The sequence below is a fragment of the Meriones unguiculatus genome, chromosome 16 (genome assembly GCF_030254825.1).
Source record: "Meriones unguiculatus strain TT.TT164.6M chromosome 16, Bangor_MerUng_6.1, whole genome shotgun sequence".
Taxonomy (NCBI): Eukaryota; Metazoa; Chordata; class Mammalia; order Rodentia; family Muridae; genus Meriones; species Meriones unguiculatus.
The window spans coordinates 35,767,451-35,790,360 of NC_083363.1; the positions used below are offsets into that span (position 1 = coordinate 35,767,451).

General features: G+C 44.4%; 2 protein-coding genes across 4 annotated transcripts in view; one reads left to right on the plus strand and one right to left on the minus strand.

Annotated features, from left to right (window-relative positions):
- Positions 1-20,138, minus strand: part of Pp2d1 (protein phosphatase 2C like domain containing 1) — a 64,752-nt gene extending 44,614 nt beyond the window's left edge. The window contains exons 1-2 of the mRNA XM_060368950.1: positions 19,984-20,138; positions 19,097-19,321 (exon numbers count right to left, since the gene is read on the minus strand). Coding sequence (XP_060224933.1) covers positions 19,097-19,321; positions 19,984-20,138 — 380 coding nt within the window. The remainder of the gene's footprint in view (positions 1-19,096; positions 19,322-19,983) is intronic.
- The window catches only part of Kat2b (lysine acetyltransferase 2B), a 114,893-nt gene continuing 111,739 nt past the window's right edge, over positions 19,757-22,910 (plus strand). For 2 of the 3 annotated variants that reach the window (XM_060369661.1, XM_060369660.1), the window contains exon 1: positions 19,758-20,385. In XM_060369661.1, coding sequence (XP_060225644.1) covers positions 20,137-20,385 — 249 coding nt within the window. In that variant the 5' untranslated portion in view covers positions 19,758-20,136. Of the gene's footprint in view, positions 20,386-22,910 lie in introns of all 3 variants that reach the window. The other variant, XM_060369662.1, reaches the window with a different exon arrangement.

The window sequence follows — 22,910 nt, forward strand, 5'->3', positions numbered from 1 at the left end:
GTGTGTCACTGGAGGGTGGTGGACTTTGAGGTTTCAAAAGCCAGAGCTGGACTCAGTTTTTTCTTTCTCTCTGCTGCCTGCTGATCAAGATGCAGAACTCTCATCTACTTCTCCAGCACCATGTCTATCTGTGTACCCTCTGTGACCCCCACTGTGATGAAACAGTTAGCAAACCCCCATGGTCATGGTGCCTCTTCACAGCAATAGAACAGTGACTAAGAGTTCAAGGTGAGCCTGCAGTATGCAAGTAGGCCAACTCAGTCTTACTAGTGTTGGCTACCTGTTATAGTGTGACCTTATCTCAAATAAAAACAAAAAAGAGGGTTTTCTGAAGTGTTCAAAATTGGGGATGGGGAAATAGCTGAAGAGAGCCCTCACCCACCTTGGAATACACTCCCAGCAACTGTGGATGGGTATGGGGGTCAGACTCACAGAAAGACGAAACAAAACAATAAAAAGCAAACCAGGGGTACTAACATATTCAAAACCACCTATCAAAACTTTAAAAACAAAAAAACAAAGTGAAATTATAGTTAGTCATTATCACATTTTTAGTTTAATTAAAGCAGAAAGAAAAACAATAAAAAAAATACAAAAACCTAACAGTTTGAGTCAGCCAAAAGCTGTCTAAGCACCCCTACCTCACTGGCATTTACTACAGCCTTTACCTCAGCAGGCCTATAAAGCCAGATAAACTTACATTCAGTGTCCTTGGATTTGTTAATGCAAGCTCCTACCATGCTTCTCATACAAAGATTTGGATCTCTCTGCATATGAAGCTGAGGGTGAAATAAATGCATCTTATCAAAAGTTGTCCAGCCATTCTGAGTAACTTCACTGCTTGAAGAGGAGCTAATAAATTAGATCTGAAAAACCATGAATTGAATTCAAAGAAAAGAAAAGAAAGAAAAGAAAAGGAGGCTGCTTGGCACGCTGGGAACAATACTTTGTTATGCAAGAATCTTTTACATTCATGCTAAGAAGCAGGGTTTGACAAGTTAATTAATTTGTCTTTTTACTTACCTAAGTGCTTCTGCCACTCAAATCCTTTCCAAGCCAGGCTCCTGCCTGAAAACTGAACACATCAATGCAGATTTCTTTTGTCTTGAGGATTTAGCACAAAGACCTGTGAAGTGCACCCTGTCTCCTAAGGTGGGGTGGGATGGGGACTGAAAATGACAGTTGGGCAAGAGGGTGAGCCCGTAGATTTATGAAGTTGCCCTGTCTGAAATGAATACCAAGTGGCAGACTCTCCCACAACCACTGATTTTATTTTATTTTCTCATGCATCAGGATGCACTCTCTGAACTATTTGTCTCAGAGGAGGGTCTCACTGTTTGAGTTCCAGCTCTGAGACATGGCTCTCTAAGTATTAGTTTTGAGAAGAACTCAGGAAGGACCATTGAGGGTTCCAGTATAGCTTTGATTACAGAGTGAGATCCTGATGCCAAGAGCCAAAAAGACAACAAAACAAACAACTCAGTTATGGCTGGGGGTCAGAGTAATTGTCCACCATTCTCAGTCTCCAGCACCCTAAAATAAAGTAAACCAATAACCAAAGGGCCAGTTCTGTGGATCTGGCACAGTACCCTTCCATTAACCTCTAACTGAGTACACTTTTTACATTTTTCACTTTGAGACAGTGTCCTTCGACATACTCTGTAGCTCAAGAAATGCCTGTGCTTTGAATTCTCATACTTTTCCTGAATAATTGGAATAGCAGGTCTGAGATCCAAGCTTAGGCTATTTATTTGCTTTGTTTTGTTTTACTAAATTGGAGCACAGCCACCTACAGTAAAACATGCTTAATCCCATCACTCAGGGGGCAGACCTAATGGCTAATCTGCCTACCTAACAAGTCTTTTTACTTTTTTATTTATTTATTTATTTATTTATTTATTTTGAGATTGGGTTCTCTGTGAAGCCCTGGAGCTCACTTTGTAGATAAAAGCTGGTCTGGAACTCAGAGATCCACCTGCCTCTGTCTCTCAAGCTGAAGACTGTACAACAGCCAGCTACAGCTATGTCCCTTTCTCAAAAGCAAACAAACAAAACAAAACAAAAAAAAAGAGTGGGTTAGATGACACAGTAGATACAGGTATTTGTTGCCAAGCTGAGTCTGAAGTGAGGGGCCCACCTGATAAAAGAAGAGAGCCAAGACAGTGAATGAGTGAATGAACAAATGAGAAAATGTTGAGTCAGATATGATGGTGCATGCCTGTAATCCAGCATTTTGGAGGCGGAAGTGGGAGGAATTCACTAAATTGCAGTCTAGACTGGACAACCTAGTGAGTTATAGCCCAGCTACAGAATTAAATCTCTTTCTCAAAAACAAATAGAGAAGCTGACAACATTCAAGAGCAGAGGCAAGAGGACTGATGCAGATGAGAGCCCACCCTAGTCTACATAGCAAGTTTTAGGTCAGTTAGAGCTACTTGACAAAATGTTCTCTCAAAATACAAAAATGGGTGCAGTGATACAGCACATTGGATAAAGGTACTTGCTATAGGCCTGACAACCTGAATTTGATCCCTAGAACTCTCAGGGTAGAGGGAGAGAACAGACTTCTCTGTGTGGCTGTATGTCCATACACATACACACAACTGCACCCAAAATAAACAAATATATGTAATCAAAATAAAAAATACATCGATTTAGCAGAAAGATAGAGGTGACCGACTCCCTTAAGTTGTCTTCTGACCTCTGCTCATGTCATTGCATGCATGGCACCTTCATGAAAAATGAATACACTGTAATACTTTTGTTAAAGTTGTTTTTGTTGTTTGTTTGTTGGTTGGTTGGTTGGTTGGTTGGTTGGTTTTTCCAGATAGTTACTCTGTATAGCCTTGGCTGTCTTGGACTTAGATCAGGGACTAGTTACAAAGAGAAACCCTGTCTTGAAAAAAAGAAACACAAAAACAAAAAGAAATTCCAGACAAGATTAAAAACAAACAAGGGGGCTGGGCAGTACACACCTTTTATCCCAGCACTTGGGAAGCAGAGGCTGTCAGATCTCTGAGTTCAAGGCCAGCCTGGTGGACATAGTGAGTGCCAGGACAGCCAGAGTTACATAGACTTTGTCTCAAAAAACCAAAACCCAAACAAAACAAGGGATAAAAATAAAATAAAATAAAAATAAAGTAATAAAAATAGGGATGTTTGATGTGGGTTTTGTTTATGTTTATTTTGTATGTTATTCTGCACTTGTGTACATATACTGTATTAATGCTCAGTATCTGAGAAGGTTAGAAGAGAGTATTGAGTCCTCTAGCACTGAAGTTGTAGACTGTTGTGAGCCACCTTGTGGGTGCTAGGAATTGAGCACCTTGTTTTTCAAGAGGACCTGGGTTCAATTCCGAGCACCCTCACCCAAAAGGGGATCGAAGCAGATGCTAAGACTCACAGCCAAACTTTGGGGAGAGCACACGGAGTCTTATGGAAGAGGGGCAGGGAGCGAATAGAAGAACAGGGAGGGGAACAGGAGCCCCACAAGGAGAACAACAAAGCTAAAAAACCTGAGCCCAGGGCTTCCTGCAGAGACTGACACACTAACCAAGGACTATGACCCCCCCTGCTCAGATACAGCTGATAGGCAGCTCGGTCTCCAAGCATGTTGTGTTCCCTAGTAAAGGGGAGCAGGGGCTGCTTCTGTCATGAACTTGACTTCCTCTGTGGCTTTGCCAGGCCACAGAGGAAGAGGATACAGGCAGTCCTGATGAGATTTGATAAGCTATGGACAGTCAGCAGAGGAGAACTCTCCCTTTCAGTGGACTAGGGGAAAGGGATCAAAGGCAAGAGTGAGGGAGGATGGGATTGAGAGGAGTTGAGGAGCCTTCAATCGGGATAAATAATGAGAAAACTGTAAAAAAATAAATAAAAGTGTCTTAGGCAATAAACCCCAAACAAACAAACAATAACCAAAAAAAACCCCAAAACAACAACAACAACAAACACCCCCAAACACAAGTTGTTATGTAACAGTTTTCTCCGAGACTGAAACATTGTACCTTGCAGCAAAGCTTCTTAAGAAAGGTAAACAACTCAAAATAGTTTCTGGAAATCCCTCAGTCTGACCAGATTCACTAGGCCCATCCTTGCCAGAGCTGCAAGGAAGTGTGGGGCTGGAAAACCATGTGTTGGGGGAATCAGTCTAGAGCAAGAGTGATGTCAAGATGTGTCCAAACCCTGAAAATCTGTCCTGAGATTGGCAGGAGTAGGACTGCTTTCTCCCTTCTCTGGGCTTGCATGTCCAGGCACACATAACCTTAAGACCCCACCTCTACCACCCTTGAGGTAATCATATAGCCTGGTGACCATTGTACAGGTTAAACTTCTTTTCTCCTTGTAAGGACCAGCAAGCACCTGGAATTTTTCAGGCAAATGAAGCATTCCCAGCACCTCAGCCCCAGCCAATAAGGTACCCTCACCCCCAAAACCCCTACCTACTCTCCCAGTATTTATATAGCCCTTGTTCCACCCACCACCAGTTAAAAGAGCTTTTTTACTGAAAACTGTCACCAAATAAGGCTGCTGTTTTTCCCCCACTCACACCAACCCAGTCTTGACTCCCTCAAGTCCAGCCCAGTGTGCAACATGCCTGGATACCCTTAAGGGAAAAGAAGACCACGAGGTGGCAAAAAAGACCACCTGAGGTACATGGAAAGGTACTCTCTAACCTATTGAGCTGCTGGCTGTGCAGTTTGCTTCATGTTCCCAACTTTGTGAGTTCTCACCCGTGCTTGGATGGGCTTTGGTGATGCATCTGTCTTTGAGTCATATCTGCTTCCATAAGTAACTCCTCACCCATGTTCCTGTAAGTAACCTAAATAAAACTCATTGATTCACCAAGTTATACTTGAGTGGTCTGTTATATGTTCCCTGGTATTCCCCCCCCAATTTTTGTCATACAACACCAGTGCTGTTAAACACTGAGCATTTCTCTAGCCCCTATTTGTTTTCTGAGACAAAGTCTCACTATGTAACCTGAGAGGCTTGGAACTTGCTATGTAAGTGAAAGACCAAGCCTGAAGGAAGGCCAGCCAGGTGGAGACATGTCCATTCACCTATGGGGAGGAACCAGCCTTACTGCATTCTTTTCCTGCCCACTAGAGATACAGTTGCTAGGAAATCCACCCAGATGGCCAGGCCAGAACCGTTTTATGGTCTTGGTACCTAAAGTAAACAAATCATTTCAAAAGTCAATTTCCCTTTCCCAATTGATAATGCCAAGGCTTGGAGCCCTCCTCCCCCCTTCCTTCCTCCCTCTTGCTTTCAGTTTTGCCCTTTAAAAACCTTGTTCCCCTAAACCTCTGGGCTGCATACCTCTGTTTCCACAGGGAGCTTGCTACCTGGGCTCAAGCTAGTATCAAATAAACCCTCATGTATTTTGTAGCAGAGTCAATTTCTGGTGGTCTTTGCGGATCTTATGAACTGAGCATAACATAAACATGCTGGCCTATATCTCACAGAGATCTGCCTACCTCTGTTCTGAGTACTAGGATTAAAGCATGAATCTCCATGACTGTTTGAGGGCTTTTTGTTTTGCTTTGTTTGAGACTCAGCTTCTTAAAGCTTAGGCTGGCCTTGAATTCCAGATACCCCTGCTTCTAATTCTCCAGTGCTGTGTTAAATCTAGCTTTGGTGGGTGTTTCTGACATGCCAGTAAAAGAAGGGCATGTTGGCACATACCTATAATACGAACTTTTGAAATTAGATATGTTACATCTGCAGTCTCAGAGCTTAGGATGTAAAGAAAGAAGGTCCAGGAGTTCAAGGTCAGCCTGGGCTACATACATGATACCCTGTTTCAAAAAAAAAGAAAATGTGAAGGTGGGGAGATTTTACTTGTGTAGCTGAAAATCGTGGTGCAAGCTTTTAATGCCAGTTCCTCTGTTGCAGCAGGAGAATTTCAAGTTCAAGGCCAGCCTACTCAACTTCCTGAACTGCTATTTTAACATTTTGTAAAAACTGATGAGGACTGATGTACAATGCTTGCCTATCATGAACAAGTACTGTAAATTTTTAAATGAAATGTTATACATGTATATGATGGATTATCTCTGCCTACAAAAAAAGCCAATCCAAGCTAGATTAAAAATATAAAAAGGGCAAGTTTATCTGGGATCTGAAGCTCCGGGGCAAGTTCATCAGCCTCAGGGCACATCACACCCAAATATGGCAAGGATTGTAGGCACAAAGGAAGACGAAATGTCTGCACCTGCTGGACTTGGGGGCTGGTGGCTGCAAGTGAGGAGGTTGGGGCACTCCTCAGGAATTGCCAGAAATGTGGAGGCTTTTCTCAAAGGGGGGCAGGATTGGAGAGAGAAAATGGGGTTTACTGGATAATGTGAGGGAGGGGAGGGCAACTGGAGATGCCAACCAAACAGTATGTATGAACTTTTTTATACAGATAGAGTCATCCTTAAGTTTATTTTAAACAGTTTTCTAGCACTCACAATACTAACATTTATGATATTAAGATTGTTCCAGAAAACCAAACCAGAAAGTTTGGTTCTTTTATTTTTAAAGATTTATTTACTTGTTTTTGTTTGTTTGTTTTATGTATATGAGTGTTCTATCTGCATGCACACCTGCATGCCAGAACAGGGCATCAGATCCCAATGTAGATGGTTGTGAGCCACCATGTGGTTGCTGGGAATTGAACTCAGGACCTCTGGAAGAGCAGGTAGTGATCCTAACCACTGAGCCATTTCTCCAGTCCCCAAAGTTTGGTTCTTTGATGTTTAATTTGTTTTTATAATTTTAAGGTTGCTTTAGAGATACTCACATTTGTTATTTCCAAAAGCAGCAAGTCATTCAGCAAAAACCAGAAGGTGTGGACTATATTTCTTCTGCTTTCATAGTACTTTCTTTCCAAATAGGAGATATACTGGTAAATGTGTCTGTGTTTGTAATGTACATAGCAAGACCCTGTCTCAAATAGTATTTAATAGACCTAAGTTACAGAACATCACAGATAAACACAGTCTATTTTAGGCATGCTTAAAATAGTTTGCATTAGTTAGCCTGATGGTACAGGCCTGTAATTGCAGCTACTTGGAAGGCTGAGACGGGAAGATTGCCAAATTCAGATCGGCCTGGGTTAGAGAGCAAATTCAAGGCCAACTTGATATAATAAGTGAGACTTTGTCTCAAGATATAAAGTACATGGGCTGAGACTATAGGCTGTTGCTTTGCTTAGCAAATGGAGAGCTTAGGCTTAATCCCTTGTCTTATTACCCTGAGCCCAGCCAGGATAAATAAAACACTTACCTTAGTTCACTATTTCACCAACTGTCTAACATAAAGCCTGTTTTACATTAAAGCATTGGACAGCTTGTGAAGGATGAGATGGTTCAGTGGGTGAAGCCCTTTCTTCCAAGTGAACTTGTGTTTAACCTCTAGGAGCCACGTGGTAGAAGACGAGAACTGACCCCGGCATTATATCCTCTGACCTTCACATTCACAAAGTCACTATGGGAAACACACACACACATACACATGCATGCATGTATGCACACACAGATGTAATAAATAGTTCACATAATTTATGCAAACTTTATTGAAAATGAAAAGCAGATGGATGTATGGGTACAACTTCATACAATAGTTGTGATGGCTAAAGGAACTTCATTTTATGCTCGGCATCCATCTTGGTACTACCAGATATTTGTTTCTAACTCTATTCCCTGGAAGATGAGTTCCCAGTAACCCTGAATCAGTGACATGGTCCCCCCCTCCACCATCCAAAAATGTACAGCTGTGACTATCTACTTGTTATGATATGCTAACTACTTTTTTGGCCTTTGTAACTTGTGTATGCAGATACCTGTTTTATGTGGTCCTCCCTTCATCTGGGGGTCTTTGGCCACTGGCCCATGAGGATAAAAGGAGCAGAAATGACCAATGGAATTCAGATGGCCCATGAGTACTATAGATAAGACTTCCTAGATGAGCTTCAGAGAAACAGCTCATTTTATTGTTTCAGCGGTAAAGTACATAAGGGTTCTAGGTGTTATAGGCAGGAAAGACTGATTGGTCGGAACATAGTACCTAATTATCATATGAGCAGGCAAAGGAGTGGGACTCCTGTGTTGAGTCATGTAGCTATTGTCTGGGATCATACTCTGAATATGAGCAGGCATCTGTGCCCAGAGATGCTCTCCAGATAAGGCCAGGCAGAGAAGAGAAAGCCCTGCTGAGGAAGGGAGTCCTCCATTTTTTGTAGAGATTGGATAGCTATCTGGACATGGAGGAGTTCAATCTTAGTAGCAGAATCTTCCAGCAGTTTTTGAATTGCCTTAATTACTTAACTTGGCAGAATGTACCAATTTTTGCTTGCTTGTGTAGATATTGAATGTCTTCTTATGGTTTTTGCCTTTAAAAATCTCTTTCCCATACCCCTCCTTAACAACATACCTGAGATTTGGCTTTAAGGCTAGCGTCCTGCCAGCAGCTAATCAACACATATTTTAATGGTAATTGGATTTAGTCTAAGTTTTTTTTCCCAGGTGTCAGAAAACCCATACACAGAGAAGAAGAAAAATCAGAATGCCATGATATTTGTTTGTTTTGGCTTGTTGTTGTTGTTGTTTGAGACAGGGTCTCACTATGTAGCTCTGGCTATCCTACCCTAACTCTGTAGACCAGGATGGCCTTGGAGTCACAAAGATCTGCCTGCCTCTACCTCCCAAGCGCTGGGATTAAATGTATACCACCATGCTTGGCTAAGTGATTTTTATATAACTAGTGTCTGTGGATTTAAAAAAAAAAGTGTTGTTATAATTATTTTATGTGCATGGATGTTTTGCATAACATGTACAACACGTACATATGTGCACAGTATGTGGGTGCTAGGAACAGAATCCATGTCTTCTGCAAAGTCAGTATCTGCTCTTAACCACTGATCCATGTCTCCAGCTCCATGATTAATTTCTTTCTTTTATTCACTGCTCTCCTAGGAGTAGACCCGGCAGCTTTGTGCATGCTAAGTTGAGAGCCACATCACCAGTTTGCTCTTCTTTCCCTTTTTTTTTTTTTTATGAGATCTAATCTCATGTTGCCTAATGTGACTTTGAACTTGTAATCCTCCTGCTCCTACCTCCTCGGTGCTAGGATTATTAGGATACCCCATTATGGTCAGTTTTCATGCATGCCAAGATGGAACCCAGGGCCTGATCTTCTGCCTGCTAGGCTACTGACTGAGCTACAGCGAGCTCCCTGTTTTTTGCCTTTCAGACAGAATCTTACTTGATAGCCTTGGGTGGCCCAAAGCAGGCCCTCCACAAAATGGCAGTGCTGGTGACAATGTCTTAAACAAAAGGACTCCTGACTGGGTAAACAGAAGCCTAAATTCTACATTCCTCAGTAATCTCTTTTTTATTTTTTTAAAGAATTATTTATTTTATGTATTTGAGTGAGTGCTTTGTTTGCATGTATAGCTGTACACCAGAAGAGGGAACTAGGTCCCATACAGTTTTAGACAGTTGTAAGCTGCCATGTGGGTGCTGGCAATTGAACTCTGGATCTCTGGAAGAGCAGGTAGTGTTCTTAACCACTGAGCCATCTCTCTAGCCCCTCAGTAATCTCTTAAAGCAGATTCTGTTTACCAGAGGTCTCCTTTAATCTGGCCCCAAAGGTCAACTCCCTAGAACAAGGTCATCTGTTCTTAATTAATCTTAAAAGCCTGTATCAACTCAAAGAATCCCACCTAACTGTGTTGTATTAAATTTTAAAAAATGATGAGTGTTGGGCTATTTATTATTTATTATTAGCCCTATGATTATCATGGTGGTATTATCTAACCCACTATCACAAATAAAAAGATAGAGACACCTGTTAGATTTATAATTGCCTTATTTACCTTGGACTGGGCAGATATTTTCCTTATACTGGTCTCAATGTCTTTACTATCCATCTCCCAGCCCCTATCCAATGCCATCCACCTTAATCCTCTCCATCTGCTCCATTTCATCCACAATCCCATAGTAACTGCTTATATTCTTCATTTGGCCTTTCCATGCAATTTTTGGAGTCCTTTCTCCTTGTCCACATGTTTGTTTTTGTTTTTTTGTTTTTTTTCTCCACAGTAACCCATCATCTTGTCCTCCTTCCTCCTCTCTTCCCATCCGTTTCTCGTGATGCTCCTCAAAAGCCTGAGAACCCTAGCCATGCCTATCCCATTCTGCCCTGTCCAGGTATTGGCTGTTTATAATCAACCAATCAAGTATGTCTTAGGCAGGTTTACACAAACAAGGATGGGTGTATCTGGCGGATAGTAACCAGTTACTTCAGAGCCGGTAATTACCATTAGACCAACCTCCAACATAACTGACTGTCAAATAAAATCTGCTTGCTTTATTACAATTTTTCTTCTCTCTGTCACCCCTCACCTAAGATAGCCTTGTTAGTTTGACTTCCCAATAAATCTTTCTACTCATGGAGTGGCCCAGTTTGGTGGTTTCACTGTGCCCTCACTTAAAGCCCTGAACTTGTTATATGGATCCTGGAAACCTATAACTTATGGCAAGCTTTCTGCCTCTGTCTCCAAAGTGCTGGGGTTAAAGCTAGGAGATGCCAGAGACGGTCTGCATGGCATGTTTTGAGAAGAACAAGAAGTGGGCTTTTTTCAGCATGCCATGCTCTTTCACTGTTGCAAGCAGGAATATGAAGCTATGTTTCATTTACCCCCCTAAAACCTGATGCTGTGGAGAATAGATGTTGGTAGAACATAGGCTTAAAGCAGACTATTGACTTTTTATTTTTTAATTCCCAAACTGAGGTTCATTTTCCTCTTTTGCAGTAGTTGGACCTATAAGAAAGTCAAGAAGACTTATTCTCCCTTAGTTATAGAAATGAAGGATAGCCCAACATTGGAATTCCAAAATAAAAGAGGGAGTCCTCTACAAGTTGAGTTCAAATCCCACATGTGTAACTTATCTATATCTGATTTAAAAATTTTAGGACCAATGAGATGGTTTATCAGATGCTTGCTCTCAAGACTGAAGATGCAAGTTTAATTCCTTACATGACGAAAGAAGTAAACCAACTCCTAAAACTCTGCCACTCTCGAACACTAATTTGCAAGAGTGTGTGTGTGTGTGTGTGTGTGTGTACACATCAGGTGTTTTAGTCATTAGACACAAGGAACAAGGGAAAGTCAAGGTAAAGAAAGGAAGGAATATTCATGCTGTCATAGCATTGGGATATGTCGGCCAGCATGCAGGGGACATTTCATAACAGGAGGCTGTAGTTTCTGGCAGTCATATTTAATCTCACCTGCACAGCAACTTCTGCCTATAAAGACAAGCAGGCCAAGGCAGTGGGGATTTCGCCAGGTTTAGCAGGTAGGGCAGGGTTAAGGCAGGATGGCCAGATCACTCAGGAAACTGGTATCAATAGACTTGGTGTTAGAAGCAAATAAAGGATGATCCTGGTGCTGCACCGGGGAACACACAATTAAGAAGTAGCCCTGCAAGGAAATTATTTCTGCCAGAAGAATGTGCCAGTACCCAAATGTGGTACACAGACAGGGAATGAACTTGGTTTGTATTCTAACACAAGTGATGACTGTCTTTTCCCCATCGACTGGTGTCTGACTTCACATTCTTTCTTGATTGGCTAGTTTAAAAAGAATTGGTATGAAGGAAATAAAGGAAAGCAAGAAACCAGCTGGGCAGTAGTGGTCCATACTTTAATCTCAAGAGGCAGAGGCAGGTGGATCTCTGAACCTGAGTCTAGCCTGGTCTACAGTGAGTTCCAGGACAGTCAAGGCTACACAGAGAAACCCTGTCTCAAAACAAACAAACAAACAAACAAAACAAAACCTTTGTAAACGGAAACATTGGTACTTTTATCTGGTACTCCCTGCAAATGCTCTGTGCTCAGGAAGATCCCTTAAAAGTTAAGCTCATTTGCCCTTGAGATTTTTCTGCCTGGTGCCTGTATTGTGCTTGGCAGAGACCTTGAAATGTTGAGCCTCCAGCCAAAGGCACTGTGTTATGGGTCTTCTGAGCAGGAAAATGATGAAAAAGAATATTCAGTCAATGTCAGGAATATTCAGAAAATTCAGAATATTCAGAATATTCAGTCAATGACATTCAGTGATAATTTTCAAGGAGGAATCAGATGAAGCTGAAAATTTCTTCTTCACAGCTTGGGGAAGCAGCCTGTCTCCCCAGTTAAGAAGGGGATGGGTCAGGGTGGGGGCAGGTGAGTTAACATAAAATCTGAACCTCCTCCACGTCTTATCAAAGAATACTTCAAACACAGGAAAGCTGAAGTAATCATGAATCCATAGGTACAGTGTTCTGCTTCCTTTATTGTCTGTTCACCTGCTATTTTCTCATGCTTCTAAAGAATATAGCAGTAAGACGTCCCACATGAAGACATTGTGTAAGTAGATACCCAGGCTCCAGCAGCCCTGCCAAGCTACTCTGAGACAAACACTAATTGAAGAGATGAGGAGTACTGAAAAGCAGGGAGGTTTTATGTTTTTTATTTTTATTATTTTTACTTTTATTTTTGCTTGTTTGGGGAGTTTGGAATTTCAGCTCCTTTCACCTCTACCATGGTGAGAATGTAGGCTTGTGCCACCACATCCAGTTTATGCAGTGCTGAAACTGGGGCTTTGTACACCCCAAAACCCAGCAGATTAAAAAATTAACACAGTAACCTCTCCCTTCCTTCCTTCCTTCCTTCCTTCCTTCCTCCTTCCTTCCTTCCTTCCTTCCTTCCTTCCTTCCTTCCTTCTTCCTTCTTCCTTCTTCCTTCTTCCTTCTTCCTTCTTCCTTCTTCCTTCTTCCTTCCTTCCGGTATGGTACGTATTATGTATGCATATAGGCTTTCTACTTCATATGTGTGGAGGTCAGAGGACAACTTTTGGCCTATGTTCTCTCTTTTCACTGGGTTGGTCCCAGGGATTTAACTCAGGTCATCAGGCTTGGTGATAGGTGCCCTTACCTGCTGAGTGGATAAAAAGGTTCAGAGACCACCAAGTCTTTTAAGCAGTCTGGAAGGCATGGTTCTGCCCTCCTCCTCCCAGCTTGGGTTACGAAAGGTGGTCAGAAATCGCTATTGCTCAAAGAGGTAAGTCAGTTCCCAAGATAAGGCCTTGACTTTATAGGCAGAAAATGAAAATGCTTTTATTGACCAGATGGACCCAAGTGACTAGCCAGTGCTTTTTTTGGCAAAGGCTACTGCTAAGTGTTTATTTCAACTGCAGCCTAAGATTTCAGCCCAAACCCCATTACTTACAGTAATGTATGTATAACTGTATATAATAATATATGTATATGTAATATATATTACACATATATTTTGTTTATTATGCAGGTATAATAATTGCTCCTGGAGAGATGGCTCAGCTTTAAAGAACTTTTGCTGTTCTTGCAGAGGACCTGGTTCTGTTTCTACCACCCACATGGTGGATGGCAATTGTCCATAACTCTAGTTTCAGGGACTCTGACGCATTCTTTTTTTTTTTTTTTTTTTTAAGTTTTATTCATTTATTATCTATACAATGTTCTGTCTGTATATAGACCTGCATGTCAGAAGAGGGCACTGGATCTCATTATAGATGGTGGTTAGCCACCATGTGGTTGCTGGGAATTGAAATCACGACCTTTGGAAAAGGTGCCAGTGCTCTTACCTCTAAGCCATCTCTCTAGCTCTGACACATTCTTTTGACATCCTTGGGCACTATGCATGCGTGTATGTATGATTGCTGCATCACACCAGTCAGGGGCAGAGGACAATTTGCAGGAGTAATTACCTGCTGAGCTATCTTTCCTGCCCAATTCTTTAAACATTTTATTTTCTATGTAATTTTATGTTTATGTGTTCCAGAAGACAGCTGTCTTAGTTAGGGTTAATGTTGTTGTGATAAAACACCAAGAACAAGCAACTTGGTGAGGAAAGGGTTTATTTGACTTACACTTCCATTTCACTGTTCATCATTGGAAGAAATAAAGACAGTAACTCAAACAGGGCAGGACCCTGGAGGCAGGAGCTGACGCAGACAGAGGCCATGGAGGGCTCTGCTTACTGGCTTCCTCCTCATGGCTTGCTCAGCCTGCTTTCCTACAGAACCCAGGGCCACCAGCTCAGGGATAGCACAACCGATAATGGATTGAGCCCCCCTTTATCAATCACTAATTAAACAAATTCCTGCCTACTACTAGATCATTTCCTTTTTTTTTTTTTTTTATTCTTTTATTTTTTTTATGTGACAGGGTTTCCCTGTGAGTCTTTGGCTGTCCTGGACTCACTTTGTAGCTCAGGCTGGCCTTGAACTCATAGCAATCTGCCTGCCTCTGCCTGAGTGCTGGGATTAAAGACATGCACCACCATGCCCAGCTTGGAGGCATTTTCTTAGTTGAGGCTCCCTCCTCTCAAATGACTTTAACTTGTGTAAAGTTGACATAAAAAACTATCCAGTACAAGAGCATTTCACAATACTCCTCCCTATTGTTTAGTTCTTGAATTCTTTCTGTATCACTTCTTCTCTTTAACAGTGTTCCCTGAACTTTGAAGTAGACTGCAGTTGGTGTAGATGCACACATGATGAGCCTAACACTCAACAGTATTGTCAGAACTTTGACCTACATTAACTGCTGTCCAGTGGTAGAAGCTTCCCTGGCTTGAATACTGAACATTGAGAACATAAATATTTAGAAGGTAAGGTTGACAGCATGTCAAAATAACAAAGCAACAGTGGTAAGATCCCTGTTGGGGCCTATGACCTCCAAGCCATAGATTTTCTCCCAGGTGTAGAGTATCAGGCATGAATTCCCTCCTGTGGAACTGGCTCAAACTGAAGAAGAAAGTGGTTGTTAACTCCTATAGCCTTGTTACCCTTGTGCCAGTGGACACTAGGCAAGAGACTGGCCAGGTGGTATTGTACCATTCAGGCTTCACTGAGTAATAACAGATTTCTTTTCCCAGAAGCCTGAAGAGCACCTGTATGGTACTATGAAAACTAGTCAGCATGTAGTAAGTTTCTCAGATTAGTTCTAGCTCAGTTTCTCTATGTTCTGCAGGCTTTGGAGCTTCCCTGAACAATAACTCACAGGGAAGTGTCCCATGCCTGGCACTGAGGTTTTCATTTAATAAAGCATCTCTTCTTGGGGAAGCATGTCCATCTGTACAGGGTATGGCTTTGTTTGTTTGTTTAATTTTATTTATTCATTTTCTTCTAGATAGGTTTTCTCTGTATGGACCCCTGGAACTCACTCTACAGAATGAGCTGGCCTCAAAGTCAGAGACTCACGTGCCTCTGTCTACCAAGTGCTGGGATTAAAAGCATGTACCACCACCATCTAGCATGATTTGCTTTTTATAGATAGGATTTTGCTGTATAGTTTGAACTAGCCTAAAACTTGTCACCTGTTTGACTCAGCTTCCAATGTCCTAGTGTTAGAGTTAAAAAACAAAAAACAAAAAACAATTAATAGTCAAAAGAATGAAATCTTAGGTTTGGGTGGAGATCTAACATTTCAGTTGGGCTGGTTCATTACCTGACCTAGAGACTACCCTAGGAAGGTGGCCATATTTTGAGTCAGGCTAAAGAGATGGAATACTTAGTCCTTTAATGAGATGACTTTACATTTCTTTCTGAGAATCTCCACCCCAGGTGCAGTGGCTTATGGGCTACTGGGCTGCAGTTGTATAACTTGTAACTCTGTCAAGTTTTCTAAGTTAGTCACTAAAGTGTAACTTTTTCTTTCTTTCTTTCTTTCTTTCTTTCTTTCTTTCTTTCTTTCTTTCTTTCTTTCTTTCCTTCCTTCCTTCCTTCCTTCCTTCCTTCCTTTTCTTCCTTCATTCTTCTTTTTTTGTGACAGAATTATTAGTCTCGTTTGTTTTAGAACTCCCTCTAATGATCAGTCCAACCTTGAGTGGGGAGATCTGCCTGCCTCTGCCTCCTGGGATTAAAGGCACAAGCCAACAAACGCATCCAGCTTCTGTATCTCGTCTAAGCATGCTTTCCTTACACTTCAGGCTTTCCCCCCAACATACTGGGGCTTCCTTCCTGCCTTGTGGTGCTCTGTCTATCATATGTCTGAGCTAGACATCAGCTTCCATGGCATAGTCCTTTTTTTCTTCCTCCAGGTGGACACCTGATGTTCCTCATATCATCATGTATCACCATGCCCAGAAAGTATTTTTTCTTTTAAAAATGTATTTAATGGGGCTGGAGAGATGGCTTAGTGGTTAAGAGCACTGGGTCCAGAGGACGTGGGTTCAATTCTTAGTGCCGACATGGCAGCTCACAACTGTCTGTAGCTCCAGTTCCAGGGGATTTGACACCGTCACACACACATACGAGTAGGCAGAACATCAATGTACCTAAAATAAAAATAAACAATTAAAAGTTAAAAGACTTATTTAATAAATTTTGGTTTCTAAACAGGGGTTTGCTTCGTAGACCAATCTGTCCTGGAACTCTCTATGTACAGTAGGCTGGCCTCAAACTCAAACTTTCAAGAAAACTAATTGCTATTGTTTTGAGACAGAGTCATTATGTCATCTAACTGGCCTGGGGATTTACTATGTAGACTAGGCTAGTCTTGAACTCAAATCATCCACCTTCCACCTTTGCTCCCTTTCCCTGCAAAGCATGCACCACATCTGTACTTTTACCCCTCACCTCCTTTTGAGACAATATTTACATCCAGCGGCACATACAAATCTCAAGTGGATCATCGTAACGAATGGCCAGCGGTGGAACCCAAAACCCTATCATCCTTTGCTAATGTGATATAAGAAGCCTGATGAAAATAGATGAAAAAAATGTCAAGAAGAAGAAGTCTGATCTGAGAACTTAGTCATGTCAGGTAGCTGGATGGGCATTAGCAGGCCAGTCCTTTAAGGATAGCCCTTCCCCACCCCCTCTACTTCGCTGTAAGCTTTGGTCTCCATCTCATAATTACATGGCATCATAGCTTTTAATTTAACTAATTTAAAAATATGGTCCCATCATGTAGCACTGCTGGCTTCATGCTCACTAGGTAGCCCACGCTGGCTTTGAATTTGCTACCATATGTCTCTGCTTCCAATGTCCTGGGATTACAACTGTGTATCATTACCCCCAACAAACACACCATTTTGTAGAAGGGAAGTATCAAAATTGCCCTGCCTTATAATTTAAAATACTATGTGAAAGAGAGGAAGGTAGAAGTAGCAGAGCTTCATTGAAGTCCAGTTTGGAAAGTGCTGTTTTCTCATCCTAAACCTTGGCTACTTAAAAGAACTGTCTTAGGTTTATTGATTTTATGTGTATGCATGTTTGGTCGGCGTGTAATGTATGAACGTGCTCCATGTGCATGCGTGGTACCAAAAGAGGTTAGAAGGAGTAGATCCCTTGGAACTGCAGTTAGGATGGTTGCAAACTGCCGTGTGTATGCTGGAAATTGAATCTGGGTTCTCTGCAAAAGCAACAGTGTTCTAAACTGCTGAACCACCTCTCCAGCACCAAGCTTGGCTATTTTATGTGTTTATTTTTACTTTTTGAGAGAGGACTCATTATGATTAGTCCAGGATGATCTTGAAATCACAGAGATTCATCTGCTTCGGCCTCCTGAGTGCTGGGACTATAGGCATGAGTCACCACATCCTGCATCCAGCATAGATTTCTTTTTAAAAGATTATTTTTAATCTACTCTGTTACTTTTTTTTCTTTTTGAGAAAGAGAATTAAAAACTCAGATGTAGTTGGGCGTGGTGCACCACACCTTTAATCTCAGCACTCCAGGAGGCAGAGACAGGTGGATCTTCCTGAGAGTTCAAGGCCAGCTTGGACAGCCATGGCTACACAGAGAAACCCTATCTCAAAGAAGAAAAAAAAATCACCTGGCCAGGTCATCCCACAAAAACATTACGGAAGTAGGAAACATTCTCACTCTCTTAAATGAAATGATTTTGTTGTTTGTTTTCAAGACAGAGTTTCTGGCCTCTAATTCACTGGCTTCTAATTAGACTGGCTTCTAATTCAGTGAGATCTGCCTGCCTCTGCCTCCTGGAGTGCTGGAATTAAAGGCATGGTCCACCATGACCAGCTGAGATGATGTTCTTACAGGTACCCATAAGCCTCCCTCTCTGTGCAGCTACACTGCTAAGTTTGCCTGCATTTCTTACCTCTTTACTCAAAGGTTCCTCTTTTACTTTCCCACCCGTGCTACCTCTTCAGTTCCTGGCCCAAAGCATAAGCATACTTTCCTTGACCCTCTGGGCATTCTCTACGTTTTTCTAAAGGATACATCCCTTCAACTCACCCTTAATTATTGCTCCTTATACTCCACCCCACCCCCACCCAAACTGCAGAACAGGCTTACTTTTCTGGACTCTAAAAAGGAGCCGGTTTCTCTCTTCCTCCTCTCAGTCGTCCTCTGGGCAGCTGCCAGGATTTACAGCCCACTATAATGGGCCTCAAGCTTCCTTTGTCATCCACGTAAAATTTTTAGATGGAGGACACTGAGAACATTCAAGAGTACTGGATTCCTCAGTAAATCCTGTCCTAGTGTAGTGACATTATTGTAAAAACTCACAGAACACCAGAGAGCAACGGTAGAGAGGACGGTGCTGTCAAACCTGACTGCTTTTTCATTTGTTTCTGTACAGGGTCTCACTGTTTAGCCCTGGCTGACCTGGACCTCCTTACTGTAGACCAGAATGCCTCAAACTCACAGACACTGGCCTGCCTCTGCAGTTTTGGGATCAACCATCTTGCCTTTTTTTTTTTTTTTTCTTTTTGTCAAGAGTCGTACTGTTGCACTACCACGCTGGGCTGAGGCCAAACAGCACGTTGGTCAGATGTAACCTAGTAGGAAGCTGTCTTTTCACCGTGGCAGGCTTCACCCCTGCGAGAAGGTATTTTCTTTTTTCCCTGCTCAAGCATCTCTCTTAGAACCTGCAACCGCATTCCCACGAGAGCCTGTGTTAAAAGGACACAGAGTCTGGAAAAACAAATCGCAGTTTTAAACAGGGCGGCAAGGGAGTATTTGCAAGGGAAAGCACATCCTTTATGGCTGGACTTTGGCAGGAGCCCGCGAGCTTGTAAGGCAGCCAATCACAAACAGATTACGACCCGCGGCCCACATTACGATCGCGCTTGCTCCGCAGAATTAGGGCACTTGCCAGCGCTGCTGCCAGGCAATACAGAGCTTTTCAAGTCGCTGTAAGAGGGTGGACCCATGATGGACAACTTAAACGACTTCCTCTTGCCATCAGCGACAGAGACAATAATTTTGCTACAGAAGTTTAAGTCAAAATCAGCATCACTCTCCCGGATACTATCTTTCCGGTTAACTTGCACGCTGGCGTTTCGTCTTTGAAAACATAGTAAACAATAAACTTAGCAGCAGACTTTAATTCTGCCAACCTGGCTGAACCCTGAAGCAGACTCATTTTAAACTTTTTCAGCGCACTTAGTTTTTATTTTGCCGGCCTGTAACGTTCTTTATATGTGGTTATTATTAATAATCATTTTAATAATACTATATAATCATTATATATTATATATTTTAACAGAGCCCACTGAGTCTTCTCTCTCTTTGGTCATATTCAGTTCAGAAACTACCAGGGGAAGATTATGGAGAAGAATTCTTAAAGGAAAAAGTTTAATCCAAAGTCTCTCTCTTAAAAAAATAAAATAAAATAAAGAAAGAAAGCAGCCCCGCACGCCATGATTTTGGTGAATTAGCAACAAAGAGGAGGATTGGCCGCTGACGAGTACTTCTGGAAAACAATTTTTTCCTCTTGCTCCCGCTAGGGTGGAGGAAGTTGAGTCTCGGCGCGGGAGGGTGTCAGGCCCAGGAACGCCAGCAGCTCAAGGCCGGCAGGTGCCTGGGCTGCAGCGGCCGGGACTCGCGGGTCGCCGGTCACCCACCGGGCCTGGCGCGCCGGGCGGGCGGCCACGCTCGCAGCAGCATGCGGGAGACCCAGGGGAGCAGAGCGCGGCCAGGGCGCTCCGGCCCGCTAGCGTCCTAGCCGGTCCGGGAGGCGCGGGGCCCTGCGATCTCTGGCGGCCGAGCGCGGCGGGGGCGGGGAGGGCGCAGGGCGGCGGCCTGGCGGGGGGAGGGTCTCGGCTCCGCCACCGGCGCCCGCGGGGACCCTGGCGGCGGCGGGTGACAGTCGGGGAGGCATGGCTGAGGCTGGCGGGGCCGGGCCCCCAGCACTGCCGCCCGCGCCCCCGCACGGCTCCCCCCGGACCCTGGCCACCACCGCCGGGAGCTCTGCTTCCTGCGGGCCAGCGACCGCTGTGGCCGCGGCGGGCACAGCCGAGGGACCGGGAGGAGGCGGCTCGGCCCGGATCGCCGTGAAGAAGGCGCAGCTGCGCTCCGCTCCGCGGGCGAAGAAACTGGAGAAACTCGGCGTGTACTCCGCCTGCAAGGTACCGGCTGGGACGCGCGCAACCGCGGGGTCACGGGCGGGCCCGGACCCCTTCCCCTCCCCCACCCCGCTCGCCGCCTCCCGCCGGCACCGCGGAAGTGCTGCTATCGCTGCGCGCGCTCTGCCGCTGCGGCTCGCACCGCGTCTAGCTGGGGCAGGGGTTGGGGTCCTCCAGATCTGGCAGTCTCCCTCTTCTGGGAAGGATGAGTCTTGGCTTCCAAGCGTTCGGGCTACGCTGGGGCTTTTTTTGCTCCGTGGGAGCTCGAGGGAGCCCTTTCACAGAAGACATAACTGTGCTTGGTGTGGTGTACCAGTCGCGGCCGCGAAGCAGCTTTTTTGGGGTGGGGGGATCTTAGTGTATCTCCCTGCGGCCGTTCTCCCCACTGTGCCCCGCTAGGAGGAGCTGGGTTCCGGAGTGAGCGCGCAGAGGAGTCCTGGAATCCAGGCGCTCTGCGGGAGCGAAGGGGCGGAGCGCGGGGTGAGAGGTGGGCACAGCCCCAAGCCCGGGTCTTTTGGCGCCTGGCGGCGTCGGCTGTGCGGCGACAGCCCTGTCATTATTGTGTTTTACTTGTTTAGTGAAAGCGCGATCCTGGCTGCGTAGGGTGTAAACAGGGTTTGGCAAGGTGATTCTGCTCACTTTGAGAAGAGTTTTCTTGCCATTTTCCTTTCCTGGGGGCTCTGGGCACCCCGAGGGCCTCCGGCACGTGTAGAGGGACTCTGCTCCCCAGGCCGCAGGAGAGAGTGGTCCTGCGCTGTAGACAGCGGCTTTGTTTTGACAGGGTGACAGCAGAAGTGGGCGGGGACTTGGCCTTGTCAGCTCTGGCGGCCTGAGTCTGGAGCCAGGAAGAGGCGCACTCGCTCACACCTCCCGAGTTCCTGCTCCCGCCTGCCTGCCTCAAAAAAGGGGTCAGTCCCCAGTATCCGAGTTCTCGTTCACCCCGTTGTACAGCGAGGATGGATAAACCTGGTAGATGACATCCCTCCCGGGGGATGCTGGTTATAGTGTTTTCTGGAGCTTCGAGGACCGCGGAAGGTCTCAAGTATGCCCTTTCTATGCGGCCACCTCCTGTTTATCCGTGCAACTACCCCGTTTAGGTCGTGCATCCGCTGTGCCTTCCTGAGTGGGCTCCAGCGAAGTGCTTGTGCACCTTGGTGTGCGCTGGAATCGCTGCTGGAAATGCTGATGCCGAATCCGGAGGTCTGGCGTGGGGTCCCAGGACTTGAGTTTCTAACCAAGCTCCGGGAGATGCCAGTAAAATACTTCCCACGAAGCTAGCGAATTACTACTTTTGCGTTCTGCAGAGGAGCTGTGAAATACTAACGTCACGTGGTACATTCTAAGGCGTGCAAAAAGATGAATTGCGAATATGAGTCTACGCAACAGGAAAGGCCGGAGGCTCTGCTCTAGCAGCTACAAACTAAGGAAGGCAGGACCTCTGGTGTAGCAGGCAGGCACAAAGTCGTGAGAGTGGCAGATTGAACCCAGAGCAAGTTCAAGGACTTAAAAGGCTTGGCCCTCTTGGTTTTCTTTTGGAATCCCATTAAGCTATAATCCTGCATTGGTTTTCAGTAATGTTGCCTGACTTTCCATCACCAGTACCCACCCTCCGTTCTGTCTGAAAACCTTCCTGAGGTTGTACACAGGCATTCTTTTTTAACTTTCCGTATCTCCCTATGAATTCCAGGATGGCCTTGAACTCCTCGCTGCCTAGGATTACAGCTGTACCACCTTGCTTTCACTGACCTTGACATTTTTGCCAATGCTTTAAATTATTGGTGAAACATAACTTCAAGCATATAACTTTAGTGTTTCTTGGCCATATTTTCTGACAAACTCATGGGAAAGAAAAACCTGTTATTTCTATTTTTTGAGAAACTTTCAAAGTATGGGAGTTTAGCCTGCATGTGGTGTGTGGCTATGCATTTGCCAGAGTACCTCTGTGGAGGTCAGAGGGTTTCGGTCAGCTCTTCCCCACGGGTTCCGGGATTTGCACTTAGGCTGTCAAGCTTTTGAAGTGAATGCTTTACCCCCCTGAGCCGTCTCACAAGCTGAAAGTGTGCATTCCTGTTTGCCGGTTTATTCAGTTAATATAATGAGGAATTGTAAGTGGGAGCCAGGCATCGAGCCAGGGGCTGGGCTTATCACCCCAGGATCTGTCTTTGTGGAGCTGTTGGAGTGTGTATGATAAGATTCTAGGGTAAAGGCGGTGACCCAGTTACCATGGAGTCCAGTGAAGCCTTCAGCTCGGAGTTGGGGAACTCTGGGGCTACAGTCGAGCAGGTAAATTCCTGGAGGAAGTGTCATCCTGAGTTAGAGCTTTTGTCAGGCAAGGGTTTGGTTGGGTAGGGTTTCTTGCTGTGAAGAGAAACTGAAAGCAGATTTGAAAACTTGGAGCTGGGCCAGCCAAAGCCCGCCCTCCTTTGCCTCTGGCCTCTGGATGGGGGAGGGGAGGGTGTGGCCTAGTGGGTACTTGGGAATCCAGGAGGGATGCCACTGTGTGCCTGTGCACGTGAGTGAGTGTTCAG